Genomic DNA, 20256 nt, shown 5'->3' with positions numbered 1-20256 from the left:
TGGCGGGTGCCTTGTGTCTCCGCTGCTACGTAAATGTTATCTCTTTTCTTCCCCGCCCACCTGTCAGGCTCTCCGTTCTCTCCGTTCTTCCACGATAACGCCACAAAATACGGTGGAGCGTTTCTCCCGCGAATTGAATTTTCACCTGTTCACCTTTTCGTGGGCCATCTGCTGGAAACTTTCGTTACTGTCGGACTTCTTGAAATACCGCCACGAGGAACGAACCACGGACACTAGCTCGTGTTGTATTCGTGCGTCAAAATATTGTGTTGAGCACGTATATTTTTATTTCATATATTACGAGTAAAGCCACCATGTTTATTTATGTATAATAAAATTACAACGCCATTTAAGTCTTGATGTTTTGCGTCGAACATGCCTGTTTTCTTTTTCCTGAACAATGTTGACAAGTATGAAGTGCGTTTTCAGATACAGTGGTTCGGATAAGGTTCGCCTATATCGACAAGTCGTTCAAGTATTCGTTTAACCTTTCGACGGAAGGTAATGTGAGGTATACGCAGACACACAGACAGACTGAAATTTTTGGTTTTAATTGAAGTAGCCCAAAAAAGACTATCGTTTTCACAAGTCAGGCCGAAAGACCACAGAAATCCTGAGGACGCAAACAATATGACATGGACACAAGAGGCGTGGGGGACTAAGGAAGCATACTAGGCGTCTGTGGAGATTCGTGTATAGAATTCCACTATCTGCGTAAACTTCGTATCAGGGAGCCTCAATAATGAACGCTGGGTCCCAGACATCTGTTTCGGGCATGTAATACGCCTAGGGGTATGTTCCTCTTCCAGAGCTGACGGAATCACTGTTTAGCCGGTGTCTTCCTGTTAAAGCACGCCCACATTCGCGTTTTTAACTCAGACGGCTGCAAGAGGTTAGGCAGCGCATACATGTCAAAGATTTTGCCTTCGCGTCTCTTTGGCACCAACACAGGACACCTGGGAGTACTTAAAGATACTAACCTTTCTTGAGCTATTTGAATGCGAAAATTTTATTCTGTTTGGCTTGCTGGCTTGCTGTCAGTATGTATGTATGTATGTATGTATGTATGTATGTATGTATGTATGTATGTATGTATGTATGTATGTATGGATTTATGCATGTATGTATGTATGTATGTATGCATGCATGCATGTATGTATGTATGCATGCATGTATGCATGTATGTATGTATGCATGCATGTATGCATGTATGTATGTATGCATGTATGCATGCATGTATGCATGCATGTATGTATGTATGCATGCATGTATGTATGTATGTATGTATGTATGTATGTATGTATGTATGTATGTATGTATGTATGTATGTCCGTCCCTCCATTCACTCGCGCAGCCAAATGTCGGAATACAAGAATTTTGGAAACGAACGTTTATAGAAGCAAAATATTTCCAAAATACTCAATCTCAGGAATGTTCGCGCTTGTCCGCATAGTTCGCCAAACAGAAAACATCTTGAAGATTTGAACCAAATAATGATGCATAACGGAAACTAGGACTGCTCTTTGCAATAAAATTGGCGTGGGCTTAATTTTTCCTCGTACCGAACACAAAAAAGTCCAAAAAAATTTCAGCCAATTAATACAAAAAGCTCCTGTCTAAGCCTGGAGCTGGCGGCTTGGGCGGCTAGCCAAACAGATCCAAACACGTGGCGCACCAGTAGTGCAAACGCCGGAAAATAAATATATTTCAGCAATCTGTTTTCGGTATCATGGGAGGAGTGAGAGACAAGACAACAGCGTAAGATGTGGTTGGGTGTGAAGCGATGCATTTGCGTGGCATGGGCGCCAGGGCCGACGATATTTGCAGCGAATGATGCAGATACGCGGCGCCTGTTAGGGGCGAAAACCATTAGAGACTGGGGCTGTTGGCGTCTTCTGCCGTCATCGTAATCGACGTCTAATGTAGTCAATGTACTAAAACTCCAAGAGACTCTTTTCCGCATCGCGCTAGAATGTTGTGCCCCCTAAAAAACACAGGGACACTCATTTACAAAACGCGCTGGAGGGCTTCGTAAGGCGCACTAAAAAAACACCAAAACACTCGTTTACGCCTCGCACTAGAGAGCTTCGTGCTTCAAAGACAAGAGACTTTTACAGCAAAGCTCTTTATCTCTTCCCCCAACGGTTTCATCGCCGCAAGCAAAAACGCCAAGGCTACAAGAATACAATTATACACTGCGTGCTTCGCCCCTCCGCAGGTTTCACGCTAGTGGAGATGGCCCGGGCTTTTTGTCTACGCTAACACCTTAAACATCCTGAAGTCATACATGTTGCGGCGTTTCAACGACACACGTTAAATCTAAATTTTGGTTGCAGCTTTTGGGCCAGAATTTTTAAGCCACGGAAGAACTCAACGCTGAATGTGCGAGGCCCACATGATGGGTAATCACATCTAAATATCCCTTATTTAACTCCTCGAGCTCACACACAAGACGAAGATCTTATATCTCACACATATTTTCAAGCTTCTTTGCATGGCTTTATTTTAAGGAAGATTTCCTACTCACGCGAACTACTTTTCAACAAAAAAAAAAGTAATCTTTTGACACTTGCAACAGTATACGGAAAGGGGACTGTTCAACTTCTGGCTCATCCTAGGCGTCCACTCTGTCCTGATTCCGGTGAGCTATGCCTGCCATGGAGGTTGCACACACGCACGAAGTTGGGAGCTGGATTGTTTCCTCTGTCAGTGCCGGTCCCTGGGCGTCTTGTCGTAGGTAAAGAACCGAAAAGAACGTGAACATTTCAGTGCACCGAAAGTCACCCTTCGGCGTACACAGCTTGTCTGGGCAGATGCATTTCACCGTATGTAGCTTTGTAGGCCATCTGCTTTCGTCTACGTTAACTTCTTGCACGAACGTGCATGTTGCGCGCGCTCCTATTTCAACTTTTGTTGACTTCGGCGTGCAGTTGCTCTCCGAAGACGATGGAACCGGTGCATTTGTGGGATATAAGACGTAGCCAATAGCGGGCGACGCGTAGAGCAGTGCCAGAGCCAGGATGCGCATGTTGAAATGGCGCCTTGAAGCTGCTTTTTCTTTATCTAAAAGGTCCTGCATACGAGGAGAAACAAAAATATGGTTTGATTTTATGGTTTGATTTAGTTTATTACTTTAACCTCAAGACAAACCGAATTATTGAGGGGAGTGTGTTTGGAGGGCAAAAATGAAAAACAATTGTAAACACCACAAAGGAACCAAATATACTACATACCACAAAGCCCGAGAAGAACTAAAGATGAGGCGCACAAGCACATTGTGCACAAATTACACTGTACTGAACACGCCAAAAACATTCGCAAATTACAAAATACTGCCCCATTGTCCAAACAAGTGGACACACTACAAGCCTTACCAGAAAAGCGCACTATTAGGAACTAAAACAGGACAAAAATAAATATTATACTTCAAAATCCTTCGAGAAAGCTTTCATAGTGAGCGATGCGGTGAAACCAGCCGGCATGCAGTTCAAATAACGGCACGTCTCTGCACAAACGTAGTTGAGTTCCTTGCGGTGTTGTGTTGAAAAAATCACCTGAGCTTTGGTGATGGAGACGCCCAGATGGGAGGGAGGCGGCAGCCAATGTCGTTTAGCGAATGCATTGACGTAACACCATTAGTACCGTTATGCCGAGTAGGCAGAACAATTACTTATAATATTTTATTAATTACATGCACCCCAAGGATCAAAGCCATATAGGTGGCAGTGGGACTAAATCTTGAACAAGAATAAATTACAGTGCAACACACGCATTTACACAAAAATGGAAGAATTAGGCAAGAATATAAAAATATACAACACTACCAAAATATATACAGGACCGGTCAGTGAACCCAATCAGAACATCACAATGCTTTTAACAACAGTTCAGTGAGAGAAAAAGGACAAGTTTATTATTTATTCATGGCTAACTGTGTGGTTCTCACAACTTATAACTAGCCGGAGAATATCCGTGTCTTAAATTGATATCCCATACAATATCCGACCAATTACAAACAAGTGAGATTAAGAATTGATTTTACGGTAGCAACAGCGGACAAGCGGGGTCGCTTTTAAACTACGAGTCTCACGAATCGTTTTCCACAAGTTCAATTTCCTTATGATAACAGAGCCGGAGTCCCATACTACAGAAACTTTTCAAGTCTCGGACCAAAATAGGCGTATAATATATTTTTTTCGGGGAGTAACAATGCCGCGTATTCAATTCGGCTCGATCAGAAAAAATTGTCAGTTCCGCGAACTTCATGATGAGTAGACAACGCACATGAATCAAAATAACCATTATTAAGATAACCTTGTTTAGGTGATTGTGTTATGTTGGACTGTAAATGCTATATATTTGGAGGCGTGAAGCTTCGCGAAAGAAACGCTAAAAGTACGCGCTGCGGCCTATCCGCCAAAAACGTCAAGATTACTGCGACCAATAGGAAGAACAGGAAGAACCAGAGATCTCGTTCCAGGGGAGTAGTAGCAGTAAAGTCCTTTATTGGGGGGAAAAACGACGACGAAGATCATATCATCCGGTCTGTCTGAACCAGCTGTGTGTAATTTTTTGCAGCTTCTGGCAAATTTAGCGCTCGATTCTGAATATTCTGCTGTATTTAACACACCAGAAATGGACCCTGCGGCGGGCGCAGCACCTAGGTCGCTTCTCTGCCCGCTGCCTGATGTCGCGCCGAGCATGGTCATTCAGCCGGCTGCGCCTGCTTCTTTGCTTCTGGAGGCTTCTTCTGGATCATCGGCTTCTCCTAGCGCTCCATCAGGATCCATGATCACTCCGGGACAAGTAAGCCACGATCTCTCTCCATTGAAACAACCTTTGCCAGACAACGTGGATGATATTTCCGACATGACGGAGGTCTCTCCTTCTGGCACCGCAATACACGCGGAGGAGGCCAACAACCTCGCAGACGATTCTGACACCCATCCAGACAGTTCAAGCTCCAAAGCGCCGTCGAGGGTCTAAGAGCGTATTCAAAGCCCTGGATGTACATGCATCCCCGAAGAATCCTCTGAGACACGGACTCGTGGTCATTGTGAAGCCTACGGATCCTTCAAAAATCATCACTAGGTTCAACCCACTAGCCGTTAAGGATGGGTTAGAAACGTTAGCTCCCGATGGAGTGCTTCAAGTGCGACCGAATAATCGGCTTAATCTCTTGGCCATTGACACACGCAATGCTGATGCTACTGAGCGTTTGTTGATAATATCAAACATTGCGGAAATCCCCGTGAGAGCCTATGAACCACGCCCAAGCAAATGTGGTGTCGGCGTGATTCGAGGTGTAGCTAAAGACATCACACCACCTGAGATTCTTGAGTCACTATAATAATAATAATAATAATAATAATAATAATAATAATAATAATAATAATAATAATAATAATAATAATAATGCCGTTATTTTCATCCATTCGATGAAGGAGGATAGGGAAAAAAAGCTGGAGAAACCAGCTTGACAGGCTCCCTACACCCAGGCAAATATACAGATGCAGAAAATCAAGGCAGGCAGAACAGCTTAAACAAACCGTTTTTTTGGCACAAAAACAAAATGAAATGCAGATAAGTAGTCTTAATACATTTACAGATGAACAAGCACACTAAAAAATATACATGGTAAATCATATTGAATAGTTAAAAAAAAACCATCAACATTGAGACAGTACAGTGAAAACAGCGCCAAAATTGTTTGTAGAACTAACTACAATAAAGTGCTCTAACCGTATGAACAGTTTTAAAAAGAAGGATGTGTATTTTCACTCAAGAAAGGATACTAAAGGTTCCTATGGCTTATCGCAAGTAGTTGCGGCATCTTGCAGCTACTTAAAAGGGCGAGAAAAATAAAAAAAATGCAAGAAAAGAAGACACTTAAAAAAACAGTCATAAAAACGATACTATTGCAGTGTATTGTTGAAAAAAAATGCACGTAAACTTGTTTTTGACATATTTTCAATAGAATTTGAGAATTTCGCGAGAAGGTTCAACACCCCTGGAAGCTTTCGTTGAAGCATTTGTGCCCCATAGTCCCATAGTTCGTTCTACATGAGGGGACTTCCCATTTTTTCACACTACGAGTTTGGTATATGATCGCCTTTTCACGCAGTGAAGCCAAGTCAGTAAAAAAGGTACCGTTACCCTTTGTATCCACCTTGAAGCTACTACACAAGCGGTACAGGTATAAGTTGTGCACGTTCATGATACCGTATTTCTCAAACAGCGGGAGAGAGTGGTGGTCGAACGGAACGTTAGCTATATTTCTAAGCATTCTTTTTTGCAGAACATGTATTCTCTGTAGGTTTGTCAAAGTGGTCCTTCTCCAGACTAGATGGCAGTAACTTAGGTGAGAGTAAAAGAGAAAATTGTATATAAGAAGTTTTACGTCAGGTGGCAGAGAAGATCTGTGAATGTAAATTAATCTCACAAACTTGACAGTTTTGACGTAATGTAGTTAACATGATCTTCCCACGCCATACGTTCAGAAAAAAAGACTCCAATAGTTTTAAAAGTGCTCACAAATTATATTATTGAACTACCTAACACAATATTTTTACTAACGGATACATTTTTGTATTTTGGACGGAACAGTATGGCCTTCGTCTTATTCGTGTTAATTTCAAGCCCATTGTCGTTAGTCCATTGGCCAAGTTGCACAAGGGATCTATTTGCTTTTTCTATAAGTACATTCTCTGAGACATCCGAAAACAATAAAGTAGTATCTGCATAAATAAGGAATTTAGTTGTGTCGTCTATGCTAACAATGTCGTTTAAATACATATTGAACAGAAAAGGACCCAAAATACTCCCTTGGGGTACACCTGACAAAATAGGTTTTATTCCAGACGAATGGCCATTAATATGAACATACTGTTGTCTGCAGCTTAGGTGTGATGATAAGTGACAAAGGTACTCCACGAAAACCATAGGCTTCCAACTTTCTTAATAACAGCGTGCGATTTAAATAATCGAATGCTTTTGTGGGTCTACGAATATACCAAGCTTAGTCGCCTGTCATCAAGTTCCCTAAGAATAAATTCCTTCTGCTCTAAGAGAGCATGCTCCGTAGAGCGCCGTTTTCGAAATCCAAATTGTGCGTCCATCCGTAGCCTATGCTTATCACTGAAGTTTGACATCCTAGTCAGAATAACTTTTTCCAAGCCCTGAGAAAAAACTGGTAGTATTGATACGGGTCTGTAGTTGCCCATGTGATTTTTATCGCCCTTTTAAGTGCGAATGCACTTCTTAAGCGAGCCTGAAGCGTCCGCCGCCGTCCGCATAGCAACAGCTGCGGGTGCGCGCGCTCCTCGTCTTCCTTGGCAACGGGGGGAGATGGGCGCGCGCTGCCTGGCCGCTGACATGGCACATACCCACGTGGGGGATTGGCCAAGAATCGGGCGTGAGAAGGGCTAATGCACCCGCTTAAAGGAGTACTGACACGAAATTTCAAAGCTGAGATCCGCTCTAGCAATCAAGTACAACGACAACACAAATAGGTGTCTGTGAATAAATGCATCTTTCTTTGTAGTTGTGTGTGTGTGTGTGTGTGATCTTTCTTTCGCGAACATTACCGAACCGCGCAAATGCAACTCGTGCATTCGCACTTTCGCATTCTTCCCCTCGGGGAAATGCGGGGAATTTTTATATAGGACAGCAACTTTTGCTTGTTGCATTCGCTTCGGCAAGACGCCGTGTGATAAACAGAGATTAAATATGTGTGTAAGACAAGGAACAACTAAATCTAGAACAAATGTAACTGGTTTAATTGTAATACCTTCTGCATCGCTGCTTCCACTATTGTTTAAACCTAGGAATACGGAACGAACTTCGTCATCTACTACAGGCTGTAGAAAAAAGCATTTGTCGTTTTTGCATTTTATGTACTGTAGCGCTGTGTCATTAAAGCCATGTTTGGCGATGTTAACAAAATAATCGTTGAAGGGATTAGCCAGAGAGCCAGCCATTAACTCCTAACCATTGATCTCCATTTTTCTGACAGAGTTTCTACTAGCCGTGCGATTTAGTAAAGTATTTAACCTTTTCCACGTTGCATCACTCTTTTTTGCAGATGATGAAAAGTATTCTGAAAGATAGTTTTGTTTGGCTGTCCGAAGTTCTTTAGTTAATTTGTTGCGAAACGATTTAAAAGCCTTAATCAAATCAAGATTACGTGACTTCAGGAACTTTTGATAAAGCCTATTTTTCACGCTGATTTTACTGAGAAACTCTGGAGTTACCCATGGTTTACGAATTCTTTTTGACTGCCGGACTGTTTTTTTACGAAAAACACTCCCTCTAGAGTACTACAAAATCACTCAAAAACATATTATAGGCGATTTCAGCGCCGGTTTCTCGGAACACATGCTGCCACTCAATATTTCCTACTTTCTGTCTAAATATTTTTAGATTTTGTACAGTAATTTCTTGGAAAACGACAGGATCTGGAATATTTTTCCCTCCGAAGGTGTTCTCTTGCAGACATAGTTATGTGCCGTTATGATCACTGATATAAGTGATTATTACTCTAGCTTTGGCTTTGAATGTATGCATGTTAGTTATAAATAAATCAAGTAGGGTAGCTGAAGAAGGAGTGATGCGCGTAGGAGTAGTTATAACGTTCTTGCAGCCATATAAATTAATCAGCAGTTCAAGTTCCCTCTTTTCAAAAGTATCAGCAAGCATATTTATGTTGAAATCACCTCCTAGTGTAACATGGTATTTTTTTCATTCGCAAAGGACAATAAAAGTTCAAGAAAAGAATAGAAATTACGAGCGTCTCCGCTTGGAGGTCGATAAATAACAGAAATAATATTTCGCTTAACAGAAAGAGTCAAGATTTCGTAATCTTTGTTTACACAAGAGAATTCAGGCAACATTTCGCATTGGAAATAGTTTTTGACCATCACAGACACGCCCCCACCTCGGGAAGATATTCGATTTAAAAAGAAGGTGTTATAAGTAGGAAACAGAATCACATCACTTTTGTCTACATACCAGGTTTCAGACAGCATAATTACATCGAAAGCAATTTCGAATTGGTCGAAAAGTATTTCCAGTTCAGTAGTTTTGCCTTCCGCAGAACGGGTGTTCAGATGAAACAATTTCAAGGATTGCGCATATTCTGACCCGCAATGATTCTTGAAGTCTGAAGGAAGTATATATCTGCTGTTGACATGCCATGCGTCGAAAGCGATTAGAGTAACAGATAGTTGCCGGTTATTACTCTGGGCTATCTAGGTCACGTTCACAACGCACGATGAACGCTCGGCCTCCATCAACCCGTCTGACATAAATCTTGTTGTTTCGGTGCCAAACATGTTTTTGGTTGTGATGCTTAGCCCATTCTTTGGTGACTGCAAGCAAGGCACGAGTTCTCTTTGTTAAGTTTTCCATAATGTAGCACTGATCGTTCAACGTGCGCAGTTCGTGTCTTTTGCTCATGATGCCATCTTTAAGGGACTGCCTCGCCAAACGGACAATGATGCCTGGAACCTTATCTCTCGCTGCTGGTAGCCTGTGCACTGCAATGACATCATTGGTAGTCAAAAGTGGGACGTCAATTTTTGCTGCCACTTCATTTACTTTGATTAAAAGGTCTTCATCTTCCGAGACCCGGATGCCGTGAAATTGTAGGTTAAGTTTTCGGCTTTGCCACTCAAGGTTATCGATTTCCTGCAACACTTGGTCTGTCCCAAAATTTTCTTCTCGGATCTCGATGCCATGAACTCTCTTTTTCAATGTAGCTATTTCGTTGTGTTGTTTGCGCATGTGGTCAAGAATTTCGTCGTACTTTGATGACATGAGGTCTACGGAGCGCTCAAGCTTTTCTACAGTGCTCTGTAGCTTCGTGAGTCTATCCAGTTTTTTGTGAATATCTGCGAGCACAACTGCCACATCGTCTTGCTTCTGTTTCCCACTTTGACTACCTTTTGCTTTCGCGTTTCTGCATGTGACACAACGCCACCCTTTTTTCCAGTTTACGCCTTTCGACTTGAACGTATTTTCTGCAATGCCCGAGCATTCCCCGAAGTAGTATGAATACCCACAGGAGCTGCGTGACAGACATTGGCCTTCTAGACAGTCATTATCACAGCTTGAACACACGTCATTTTCGTTTTCACTCATGGCAACAGCAGTGTACTTAACAAACAAATGAAAAAATACCAGAGAACAATAGGTGGCTGCAGCGGCAGCAGCAAAGGTCCGCAAGGTATTAAAACGTGGTAATGAATGTCACAGACTAACCTGCAGAGCACAGTGAAAGTCGAGAAGTGCTGGAGATGCTGCCTGCTACTGCTGCCAAATTGTCGGGGATGGCTCCGTCCTTCCTTTTATACTGATGTGGGCAGCATAGCAGGTGTCGCTGGCGTAGATGAATGAAGAACTTCGAAGCTGCTTGCGCAGGCGTGTTGCGTTGTCGTTGTCGCGTCCTACCGTCGATTGATACCACCGCTCCACTCATGATTGCAGTGGTTTTGTGGCCCTGGATCACGCCCGTGATAACCTGCAGAGCACAGTGAAAGTCAAGAAGTGCCGGAGATGCTGCCTGCTACTGCTGTCAATATCATCAGAGGATCCCAGTCAAATCAGTCCGACGATTGGGCAAGACATCTGAACGTGCGCAAATAGTATTTGCCACAGAGTCAACCCCAGAACACGTCATCATAGGCTACACGCGCTACCGCGTCTACGCATATCTTGAAACGCCCAGGCAGTGTTCTAAGTGTCTGCGGTTCGGCCATGTGTCCGAAGTATGCCAGCTTCCAATGCGATGCACTCGGTGTGGTGGCAACCACGATCGTACCACGTGCAACGCCGAGAGTCTCCGTTGTGCTAACTGCGGGAAGAAGCATGAAGCGACTTCTGGAAGCTGCTCGGCTCGCCGCGACGAGCAGGCGATCTACAAATATAAGATGGTCCATAATACTGACTATAAGTCTGCGAAAGTAGCTGTACAAGAGCAGCGTTCCATTGCACCCAAGAAATCTTCAAGAGGGCAAGCACGGGAAGGAGACAAGCCCATTTCTATGGACTTGGATAAAGACTTTCCGGCCCTACCATCCCTACAACGTAAATCACCGTCAAAAGCTGAAACTGCAGCTACCGCGGCGGCACCTGCTCCTGCAGCTACACCCCCTCTGGTGTCAGTAGAGGCCCTTTCACCAGCTCCGAGAGCAGCACCAATGTCCACGACTACGAGAGTGCCAGCGTCAACACCAGTTGTCACTCCAATCCCTGCTGCTCGGTCTTCTAGAGCTCATTCCCATGCCTGCCTCAAAGGACAACGCGAGTCGCAGACCGAACGTAACTTGGCAGGCCTGGGTTCTGCAATCTACTCCATCATGGAAGCTGTGCGCCTCTTTCTCGGCTCTTTTGCATCCCCAGTGGCCAAAGCTGTCGTGACGCTCCTCGACTTCGTTTTGCCTCTCCTAGTACAATGGCGGTAGCGGCACCCATCACCACACGTTCGCCCTCTGTGCAGCAAATTCGGCAAAAAGCAACAATTTTTCAATGGAACGCATGTGAACTTGGTCAGCGGCTTCCAGACTTCCGCAGATTTGTGCAAAAACACCAGTTCCCCATTGTTGCCATTTCGGAGTCCCGCCTTTCCACAGATATACGGTTATCCGCGTACGCAGTCCTGCGCTCATCAAGTGGTGTGGCAAAACGAGAGTCCTGCTATGCGTGAAAAACAACCTCACATTCATGCAACACAATCTGCCGCCTAACGCGTTGAACGAATCCGCAGCTATTACCGTGCGACACGCAGGCGTTTGCTTTACTGTCATTGCTGCGTATATTCCGCCCCACGCATCGCTGAACACTCAGCGCCTGGAGGACATAATTCGTCGTACACCACCTCCACACATCCTCACGGGGGACTTCAATGGTCATCATTCGTCATGGGGAAGTAAGAAAACGACGGTCAAAGGACGTCGCCTGTTGGACATTGCAGACCGCTTCAGTTTGTGTGTTATTAACACTGGGCAACCAACTTTTTATTGTGAACGGATGTCAAGTGCTATTGACGCCACGATGGTTTCCTCAGCATTGTCAACGACCACAAGCTGGTATGCAGACATTGAGTATCATGGAAGCGACCATGTACCAACTTACATTATTGTCGACGGTTTGCCTTCTGGTCGCCGTAAATCTGCCGTTCAATTTGTCAACTGGGGTAACTTCACCACAGACGTCGAGACAAGCGTTAGTGATTTCTCGTCATAGGACGACGCTATTAACACAATCGCAAATACGCGGAGGTTGTGCAGCAAATCCGCGAGCCTGACAAAGGAGTATACAGTGGCTGACATAGAGTATGAAAATCACAGGGTGATTCGTAGAAGGGCAGAAAAGCGCGCACGGAAGACTTCCGCGGTAGAAGATATACGAGCAGCCAGACGCACGCAAAAGCGCATTCAGAGACATCTCAAGAAGCTTGCCAAACGTGAATGGGCGTCCTTTTGTTGAATATGCTTCCCCAATTTGGGACCCCAGCTGTGAAACTCTGACTAACTCTCTTGAACGCGTTCAAAATAATGCCGCCCGTTTCATCTACCGTAATTATAGTCGTACATCGAGTGTCACTTCCATGAAAAACTCACTTTGTTTATCAGAACTAGTAACTCGTCGCCGGTACTTCCGTCTTTGTTTTTTCAACAAAATTTTTTACCCTACTCCGGTTCTCCGCACATCCTTCATTCCTTCACCATCCTATGTCTCTTCACGCATTGATCATCAGCATAAGGTAGGAGTAATGCATTGTCACGCTACGACATGTTCGCAGTCATTTATACCCAGGACATCGCAGGACTGGAACCACCTTCCCGGGCCAACAGCTGCCATCACAGAGCCTCTACAGTTCCGAAGGATCTTAGTTGACACCGTTTTTGCCGGCACTATCTGATAATGTATACCATCACTCATGCTGCTTTTGTTGTACCTTTTGTTGTTTTCACCCACTCCCCTCTGTAAAGCCCCTGGCCTTGAGGGTAAAATAAATGAAATGAAATGAAATGAAGCTAGACCCTCGGAAGCCGCTGACAAGGATATGGAGTTCAGTGCGTGGTCTCCGTGCATCGCGAACTCAGTTGCACCCTTTTAACTCAATTTCTCTGCGAAAGAAGGTAAGTGACTTAGATTTCGCTGAAGCCTTCTGCACTAAAATTACTTTTGCACCGGGCCCTTCACCAACGACCATTTCCAGGGCTGCGAACCCATCACCGAACACACCCTACACGGACGAACCATACTCTATGGCAGAACTTGAAGCTGCTCGGTGTTCAGTTAACAAAGCCTCTTCTCCGGGCCCAGACGGGATAAACTAGGTGGTTTTATGTCATCTAGGCGGCAATGCGAAGCGGTGGCTTTTGTCAATATTCAACCGCTCCTGGGAGACCGGCCGTCTTGAGCCTGTGTGGAAGCGAGCTCGTATCGTTTCAATTCTGAAACCTGCGAAAGACACTACGGATATTGATTCGTATTGCGCTTCTAAGCTGCATTAGGAAGCTCATGGAGAAGATGGTGCTCCTTTGCCTAGACTAGGATCTGAATGACAGAAGCGTTTATCCGTCGCAAATATCGGGCTTCCGAAAGGGCCGGAGTAGCATTGACAATGTAATTACCCTTGCAACACATGTGAAGCACGCAAAGATCGAACGGCAAATTACCATTGCAGTCTTCATTGACATTAAATCGGCATACCACTGTGTTCTCCGTGAAGCTGTCCGGACAACAATGAGGTCTCTAGGCACCGCGGGACGAATGTATGACAGGATGTCTGAATACCTCTCTGATAGGACCATCTACATATCTGTAGCGGATGCAGAGACATCCCTCCATAACGTGACCCGCGGTGTCCCTTGGGGTGTTGTAGAGGCCGACTCTTTTTTATTATTTCAGTGATATTGGCGTTGACAGATGTCTGCCAAAATTGGTTGAAAACTCCATGTAGGCTGATGATATCTGTATCTGGTGCTCGGGCCGTAACAGGCGTGTGCTCCAATCGAGACTTCAATGGGCAGTAAGCAAGATTGAGACCTTTCTCGCGACACGTGGCCTTGCGATATCACCGGCCAAGTGCGCCACCATGGGATTTACAAGCGGGACGTCTCAATCTACCAGCTAACGGCCGCAGGCGTACCGATACCGTATGTCACCCTTCACAGGTTTTTGGGTGTTACCTTCGACCGCCATCTGACATGGATAGCTCACACCCGAAGCCTAAAAGAGAAGTTAACGTCATTCGCGCACATCTTCGGCATGCTTTCCAACAGCACTGATGGGTGTAGCGTCAGCTCTCTTTATCGGCTTTACGACACCCTCTGCGAAGGCTTACTTCGCTATAGCCTCCCAGGTCTGACTTCTCTCTCCAAAGGGAATTCTAAAATACCAGAGGGGTTGCAGGCCTGAATACTGAGGATATGACTTGGTGTCCCGAAGACCACCTCTACAATGCGAACCATGACAGTGAGCAGACGGCTTCCGCCCACTGCTTTCCAGGCAATGGAGCAACTTCGCACACGCCTGCGCGTTGTGGCAAGGCAACATGAGCATCCTCTTGCTGCCGCCTGGGCCTCTGTACTGCAGCATGCTGCCCTCCCAGTGTGAGCCTTCAGCCTCTTCTTCTCACCCTCCGTTGCTATTCCCTCCTATGAAAATTGTCACCACGGTACCTGGATTTAAGCGGAAGGCGGATATACCAGCCCCGGCTCTAAAGTTCTTTCCCTTGGAGCACATTAACAACCAATAGAATGGCCACACTCATGTATACACTGATGGCTCAATGACGGCTACATCGTCGGCGATAGGGATCTCGATTCCTTCTTCGCTCACTACCATCTGCGCCCTATTGAGCCACAAGTCCTCGACGACAGCTACTGAGCTGGCTGGGCTGCGCGCTGCTTTTCAGTATATTCTAAAGCAGCCGGCCAATCAATGGGCTGTATTTACAGACTCCAGGTCAGCACTCGAAAGCTTGAAGTCGCTTCCAAAAGAACAGCTGGCTTGGGAAATCAATCTCTTGCACTTACAAGCCATACATCCCCCAAAAAAGATAGTTATACCCATACTCCGTATTGGTGATACCTTTTTAACTGCGAGTGCCAAAATCGCAGATGCGCTTAACAAGTACTTCTGCTCTGTGTTCAGGCGTGATGACGGTATCAGCCCACAGTTTTAAGTGCGATGCACTTCTTAAGCGACCCTGAACTTGCGTCCACCGGCGATGTCCGCATAGCATACCCACGTGGGGGATTGGCCAGGAATCTCCTCGTCTTCCTTGGCAACGGGGGGAGATGGGCGCGCGCTGCCTGGCCGCTGACATGGCACATACCCACGTGGGGGATTGGCCAGGAATCGGGCGTGAGAACGGCTAATGCACCCGCTTAAAGGAGTACTGACACGATATTTCAAAGCTAAGATCCGCTCTAGCAATCAAGTACAACGACAACACAAATAGGTGTTTGTGAATAAATGCATCTTTCTTTCTTTGTAGTTGTGTGTGTGTGTGTGATCTCTCTTTCGCGAACCTTACCGAACCGCGCAAATTCAACTCGTGCATTCGCACTTTCACATTCTGCCTCTCGGGGAAATGCGGAGACATTTTTCTAGCTATGAACACAATATGCCGATTAGTGATGTTAGAATTTCAGAGGAATCTGGGCGCAAAAAAATCACCCGGAGCTGATGGAATTACGAATGCATTTCTTTTGTGGTACGCCGAGTGGTGTTCAAAGTATTTAACCTTAATACTGGAGAAATCCCTGTCATTTGCGGACCTCCCAGCCGAATGGAAATACCCCAAAATAGTCCCCATGCAAGAAACAGGAAATCGGTCTGTCTCCAAATTATACGGGCCAATATATTTACTCTGCGCATGCGCCAAATTCGTAGAGCACATAACTTTTAAACACATTTCCATCTTTTTCAACTAGAACGCAATAATTGATGCAAGACAACATGACTTCCGGCGAGACTTTTCGACGGTAACCCAGCTCGTCGAAATAGTTCACGATATGTCAGCAGCTCTAGATAGGCAAAGCCAAATGTATTTGATATTCTTAGATTTCGAAAAAGCATTCGGCCGCGTCTCTCACTTCAAACTACTGCTTTTAAAGAACGACCCTTTAGTTAACTTGATTGAAAACTAATAAAACAATGTGTACAAATCAATATACAGCATCGTCACCTGCAAATGTACACTCAGGCATTCCGCAAGGATGAGTTTTAGGGCCGCTTCTCTTTATCGTCTTTATAAATGATATCGCTAGTTACATAGGCGTCAAGATAAAGCTTTTTGCAGATGACTGCATCTTGTATAACGAAATACCCAATTTAAGTGATCAGGCAGACTTAAACGCCTCGCTAGCTGTAGTAGAAACATGGTGCTCGAAATGGGAGATGACTATTACTTTACAAAAGTCTGTTACAATAACCGCTACCGGCAAGAAAAAGTCCTTAGTTTTCGCTTACAGCAGTAACAACCGGCCTCTATCCGTCGGTGTAATAATTACATCAAATCTTAGGTTGAATGTGCACATAACATACATTTACAAAAAAACCAATGAAGCAACTTGAATTTTTTAGGTGGTCTAGAGGAAACGCGTCACCTAAACTAAAACTTTTGTCATAAAACATTTCTCCGACCTATTACAGAATACGCTTCGATTGTCTGGTATGCAAACAGTCAAACAACTTCCGTAAAATTGAGAAAATTCAGAGAAAATCTACTACATTTATTAACATTTCTTACAGCTGGCGCATGTGCCCGGTCACGTTTTTTAAAAGCTGCAGAACTAGAGAACCTTGCAACAAGAAGTTATCGGTACCGAATGAAATTTTTCTACCTACTCTACAATGGTAAAACAGGAATAGATAAAACTTTATACATTCTACCGACTAGCCGCCACTGCACGCGCTCATATCACGATAAAAAGGTTAAGACTTTTTATGCAGGACTACCGCATTTAAAATTCTTTCTTCCCACGCGCGGTTTCTGAATAGAACGCACTAACCGCCCCAATTGTTGCCAGCCAGGCTGTTTCATTATTTCTTTTCGCACTTTCGAACAACTCATAGATTTCATCTCCTGTGTTTCCCCGTAAAATTGTGACACGGAAAAATATTACGTGCTGATTTTTATGCAGTTTCTAGTTCGTTGTCTCTTTTCTTGTTTAATTTTTGTTTGTTTCCAAAGTGGCCAGAAAAAACATTTCTTTGTGCTGAATATTGTGCACTTTTTCGGTTACCGTCTTCTATCTTGTTGATATGTACTGGTACCGAATGCCCACTCCTGCCTAAGGCGCTGTAATAAGGCTGGCAGTACTTGTAAAATAAATAAATAAATACATAAATAAATAAATAAATAAATAAATAACACGCGCAAATATCAGCTGATCTGAGGCGACACCACGGTGGCTCAGTGTGTAAAGGTTTTCGCTGCTGAGGCCGAGTACGTGGGTTGGAATCCCGGCCGCGGCGGCCGCTTTTCTGATGGAGCGTAAAAGCAAAAACGCGAGAGTGTAGGAGATTTCAGCGCACGTTAAAGATCCCCAGGTGGTCAAAATTTGTCTGGCGCCCTCCACTACAGCGTGCCTCATTGCCTGCGGCACGCTGGCAACGAGGCACGTTGCCTGTGGCAACGCTGGCAAGCAATCAATCAATCAATCAAAAATCTGATATTTCTCTATGGTATCCATAGGTCTGCATACTCACTGGCGAGCACACTCATTTACATCCATTTTTACTCAAACTCGCAAATGAGTATGTTGATGAGTCAATACACACCCAGATTAAAACAGTGAGTACGATCACAAGTGAATGCAGACGTAATTGCATCACTCGTGAGTGCAGTACTCATGAGTACAGTACTCATGACTATGAGTACTCATGAGAACAGTATCCCTGGTACACAGTACTCACGAGTGCATAGTCTTCATGAGTACGTAGTACTCATGAGTACAGGGTACTCATTGAGTACAACACTTATGAGTACTGTGTTTGCGAGTGCTTGCACTCGTGAGTACAAGCAATTGTAAGTAGAGTAGTGCAAAGAAGATTTATCATGAACTCATGTGGAAGCGCGTGTACTCGTCGGAAATATTTAGCGGCCCTTCTGTGCCACTTAACTCGCAAGGATGATTTGGCGCTGTTAGTGCTTTTCGGTGGTCACCGGCTAAGGGGCCACGCTGAGAACAGAAGAACAAGGGCGTGACCACAGGGTGGGCAACGCGGCCGCAGTTACTTTGTTCTTACTGCACGCGTTTATTGTCGCAGTTATTTTGGTTTGCGTCGACTGGGAACGCGTGGCGGTTTCGTTGCGCTTGCTCCGTTAGAGTTGTTTTATTTAAGAGGTGGTGGAGGCTGCTAACAATGCATGCCCCAGGCGTACTGAAGCCGCTCTTTCTCGGTATTCAGTAGTTTCCCTTGACGAACGTCGCAGTGTGTAGCCGTTTCGTGACCTGAACAGCTAATGTACACTGTCGTGATTAATTAACGTTATTGGAGTCTAGTCGACTGCATGGTTTGTGACACCGAAATTCTGCGCACAATTCCGCTGTTCGCATTAATGAGATAATCTTTCTGATGCAGGTGATCCAATGTGGTTTTATTAGGCTTCCGTTTTGAAACATTTTGCTCAAGTTCGCAAGGACTATGGCCGCGTGCAGTGCCATTTAAAAGTGAATACATACAGTAAAGCCCGCTTATATCTAACAGAGCGAGGATGGTAAAATAGTTCGATATAGCAAAAATTTTATATAGAATGTAAAGCAAAAACTTACAAGAGAGCGATCCTGCGGACGGAGTCACGAGCTAATGCTGAGCTCTTACCACCCTGCAGTACGCTATTGATACTACACTTTCTCGGAAAGAAAACATTCATTTATTCGGGCGGAAGAATTGCGTCGTGTAGCCACCTGCCTCTTGTAGCACAACGCGTTGCTGTTGACTGCTTGCTCCACGGTATCTAAACAGTCGACAAGCCCAAGACCGCTGCCCTCAATGGCAGTGCAGTATCGCCGTAGCAGGGCCACGGCAGCGACGGCTTCGCTCGTGCTCGGAAGCGGTACAGATTTCTCGGCGTCTTCGACAGGGTGGAGACAAGCTTGGATACGAGCTAGTAATGGCGAACCCAGCGAACCGAGCAAGTGCGCGCAGCGAGTGGCGCGGACTTGAAGTTCGGTGACACCGGAGCCCGCAGCGCCCAATGTGGCGCCTTGGGCGCCAACGGCCTGCATGCGTGGAGTTGGTTAGCTCTGCCACGGCCGGTTTGGAAGTGCTCGACATGGGCGCTCGAGCTTGCGCGGGACTCGCAAGCGACACCCGCGCTACCGCTGCGCGCCGATTTATTGCTCTAGCCACCATACGTTTGCGGGAAAGCCTGCCGCATGCCTAAGGAGAGATAAAATCCGCTGCGGGAGAGTTCGATATATCCATTGTGAGAAAAATCGCGTTTGATATAAAAAGTTTAAAATGCCGGTAATTTTTAGATGCAGAGCACCTGATTCACTCGCCTTGTCCCTCCGGCGTCGTCGTCGTCGTCGTCATCGTCGGCGTTGTCCGCCCATGACGGAACCATGCCCCGTGCTAAACCAGCTAATCAGAAAACAAATGTTTACGGCTAAATTTGGCGAAAAGTAAGCGCAAACAATTTTGTTTACTTTTCATAATAAAAACGCTTAATTCTAGGCTAAACTGATCCCTAGACAGACGACCCTGTAATCTGACGGAAAGCACCCGTGTAGATCTAGTCTGAATGCTTCTCCGTTCCGTCAACGTAGCTTTTTGTTGACGGGACGGTGCCGTGACGGAGAATTTCACGGCTGTGTGAATGAGGGTTAAGCCTGCTATCAACGCGGCGCAGATTGGCGCAGATGTCGACCCGGCGGAGATTTCAAGCTGCATTTACATTTGTAAGGATTGGCCATCATTGTTGGAAAAAGTGGACTACGTGCTGGCGCACGGAGACGTGGAGGAGGAAGAAAAGGGCTGGAGGTGGAACACGGTTCCAGCGGCAGCGGAGACTCGGAGCTGACGAGCGGGCAAGGACCGGGGGCGTACCCGCAGTTCCTGTGATCCCGTTCGAGTAGTTTGAGGCGTGTGAGTCGAGGCCCGCCAACCCATGTGGGACCCGCAGATGACCGGGGCGTGATCGTGCGACTGGCCGAGGCTCGGGATCACGGCCCAGGGCGGAACCAGCGCTGCACCCGCTACGTAGAACGTGGTGCATCTTCTTCCGTC

At 45.4% G+C, this 20256-nt stretch overlaps 1 protein-coding gene across 1 annotated transcript in view; it reads left to right on the top strand.

The window, feature by feature from the left end:
• Nucleotides 1–11269, top strand: part of LOC144159881 (uncharacterized) — a 71818-nt gene extending 60549 nt beyond the window's left edge. Inside the window, exons 2-4 of the mRNA XM_077691538.1 lie at nucleotides 5027–5340; nucleotides 10547–11011; nucleotides 11143–11269. Coding sequence (XP_077547664.1) covers nucleotides 5027–5340; nucleotides 10547–11011; nucleotides 11143–11269 — 906 coding nt within the window. The remainder of the gene's footprint in view (nucleotides 1–5026; nucleotides 5341–10546; nucleotides 11012–11142) is intronic.
• Nucleotides 11270–20256: the final 8987 nt, after the last annotated feature.

The sequence above is a fragment of the Haemaphysalis longicornis genome, unplaced genomic scaffold (assembly GCF_048455015.1).
Source record: "Haemaphysalis longicornis isolate Haplotype H1 unplaced genomic scaffold, Haemaphysalis longicornis Haplotype H1 scaffold_10, whole genome shotgun sequence".
In the NCBI taxonomy this organism is placed as follows: Eukaryota; Metazoa; Arthropoda; class Arachnida; order Ixodida; family Ixodidae; genus Haemaphysalis; species Haemaphysalis longicornis.
The sequence above is the reverse complement of the archived record's forward strand: the minus strand, read 5'-3'. Positions and strand labels throughout refer to the sequence as shown.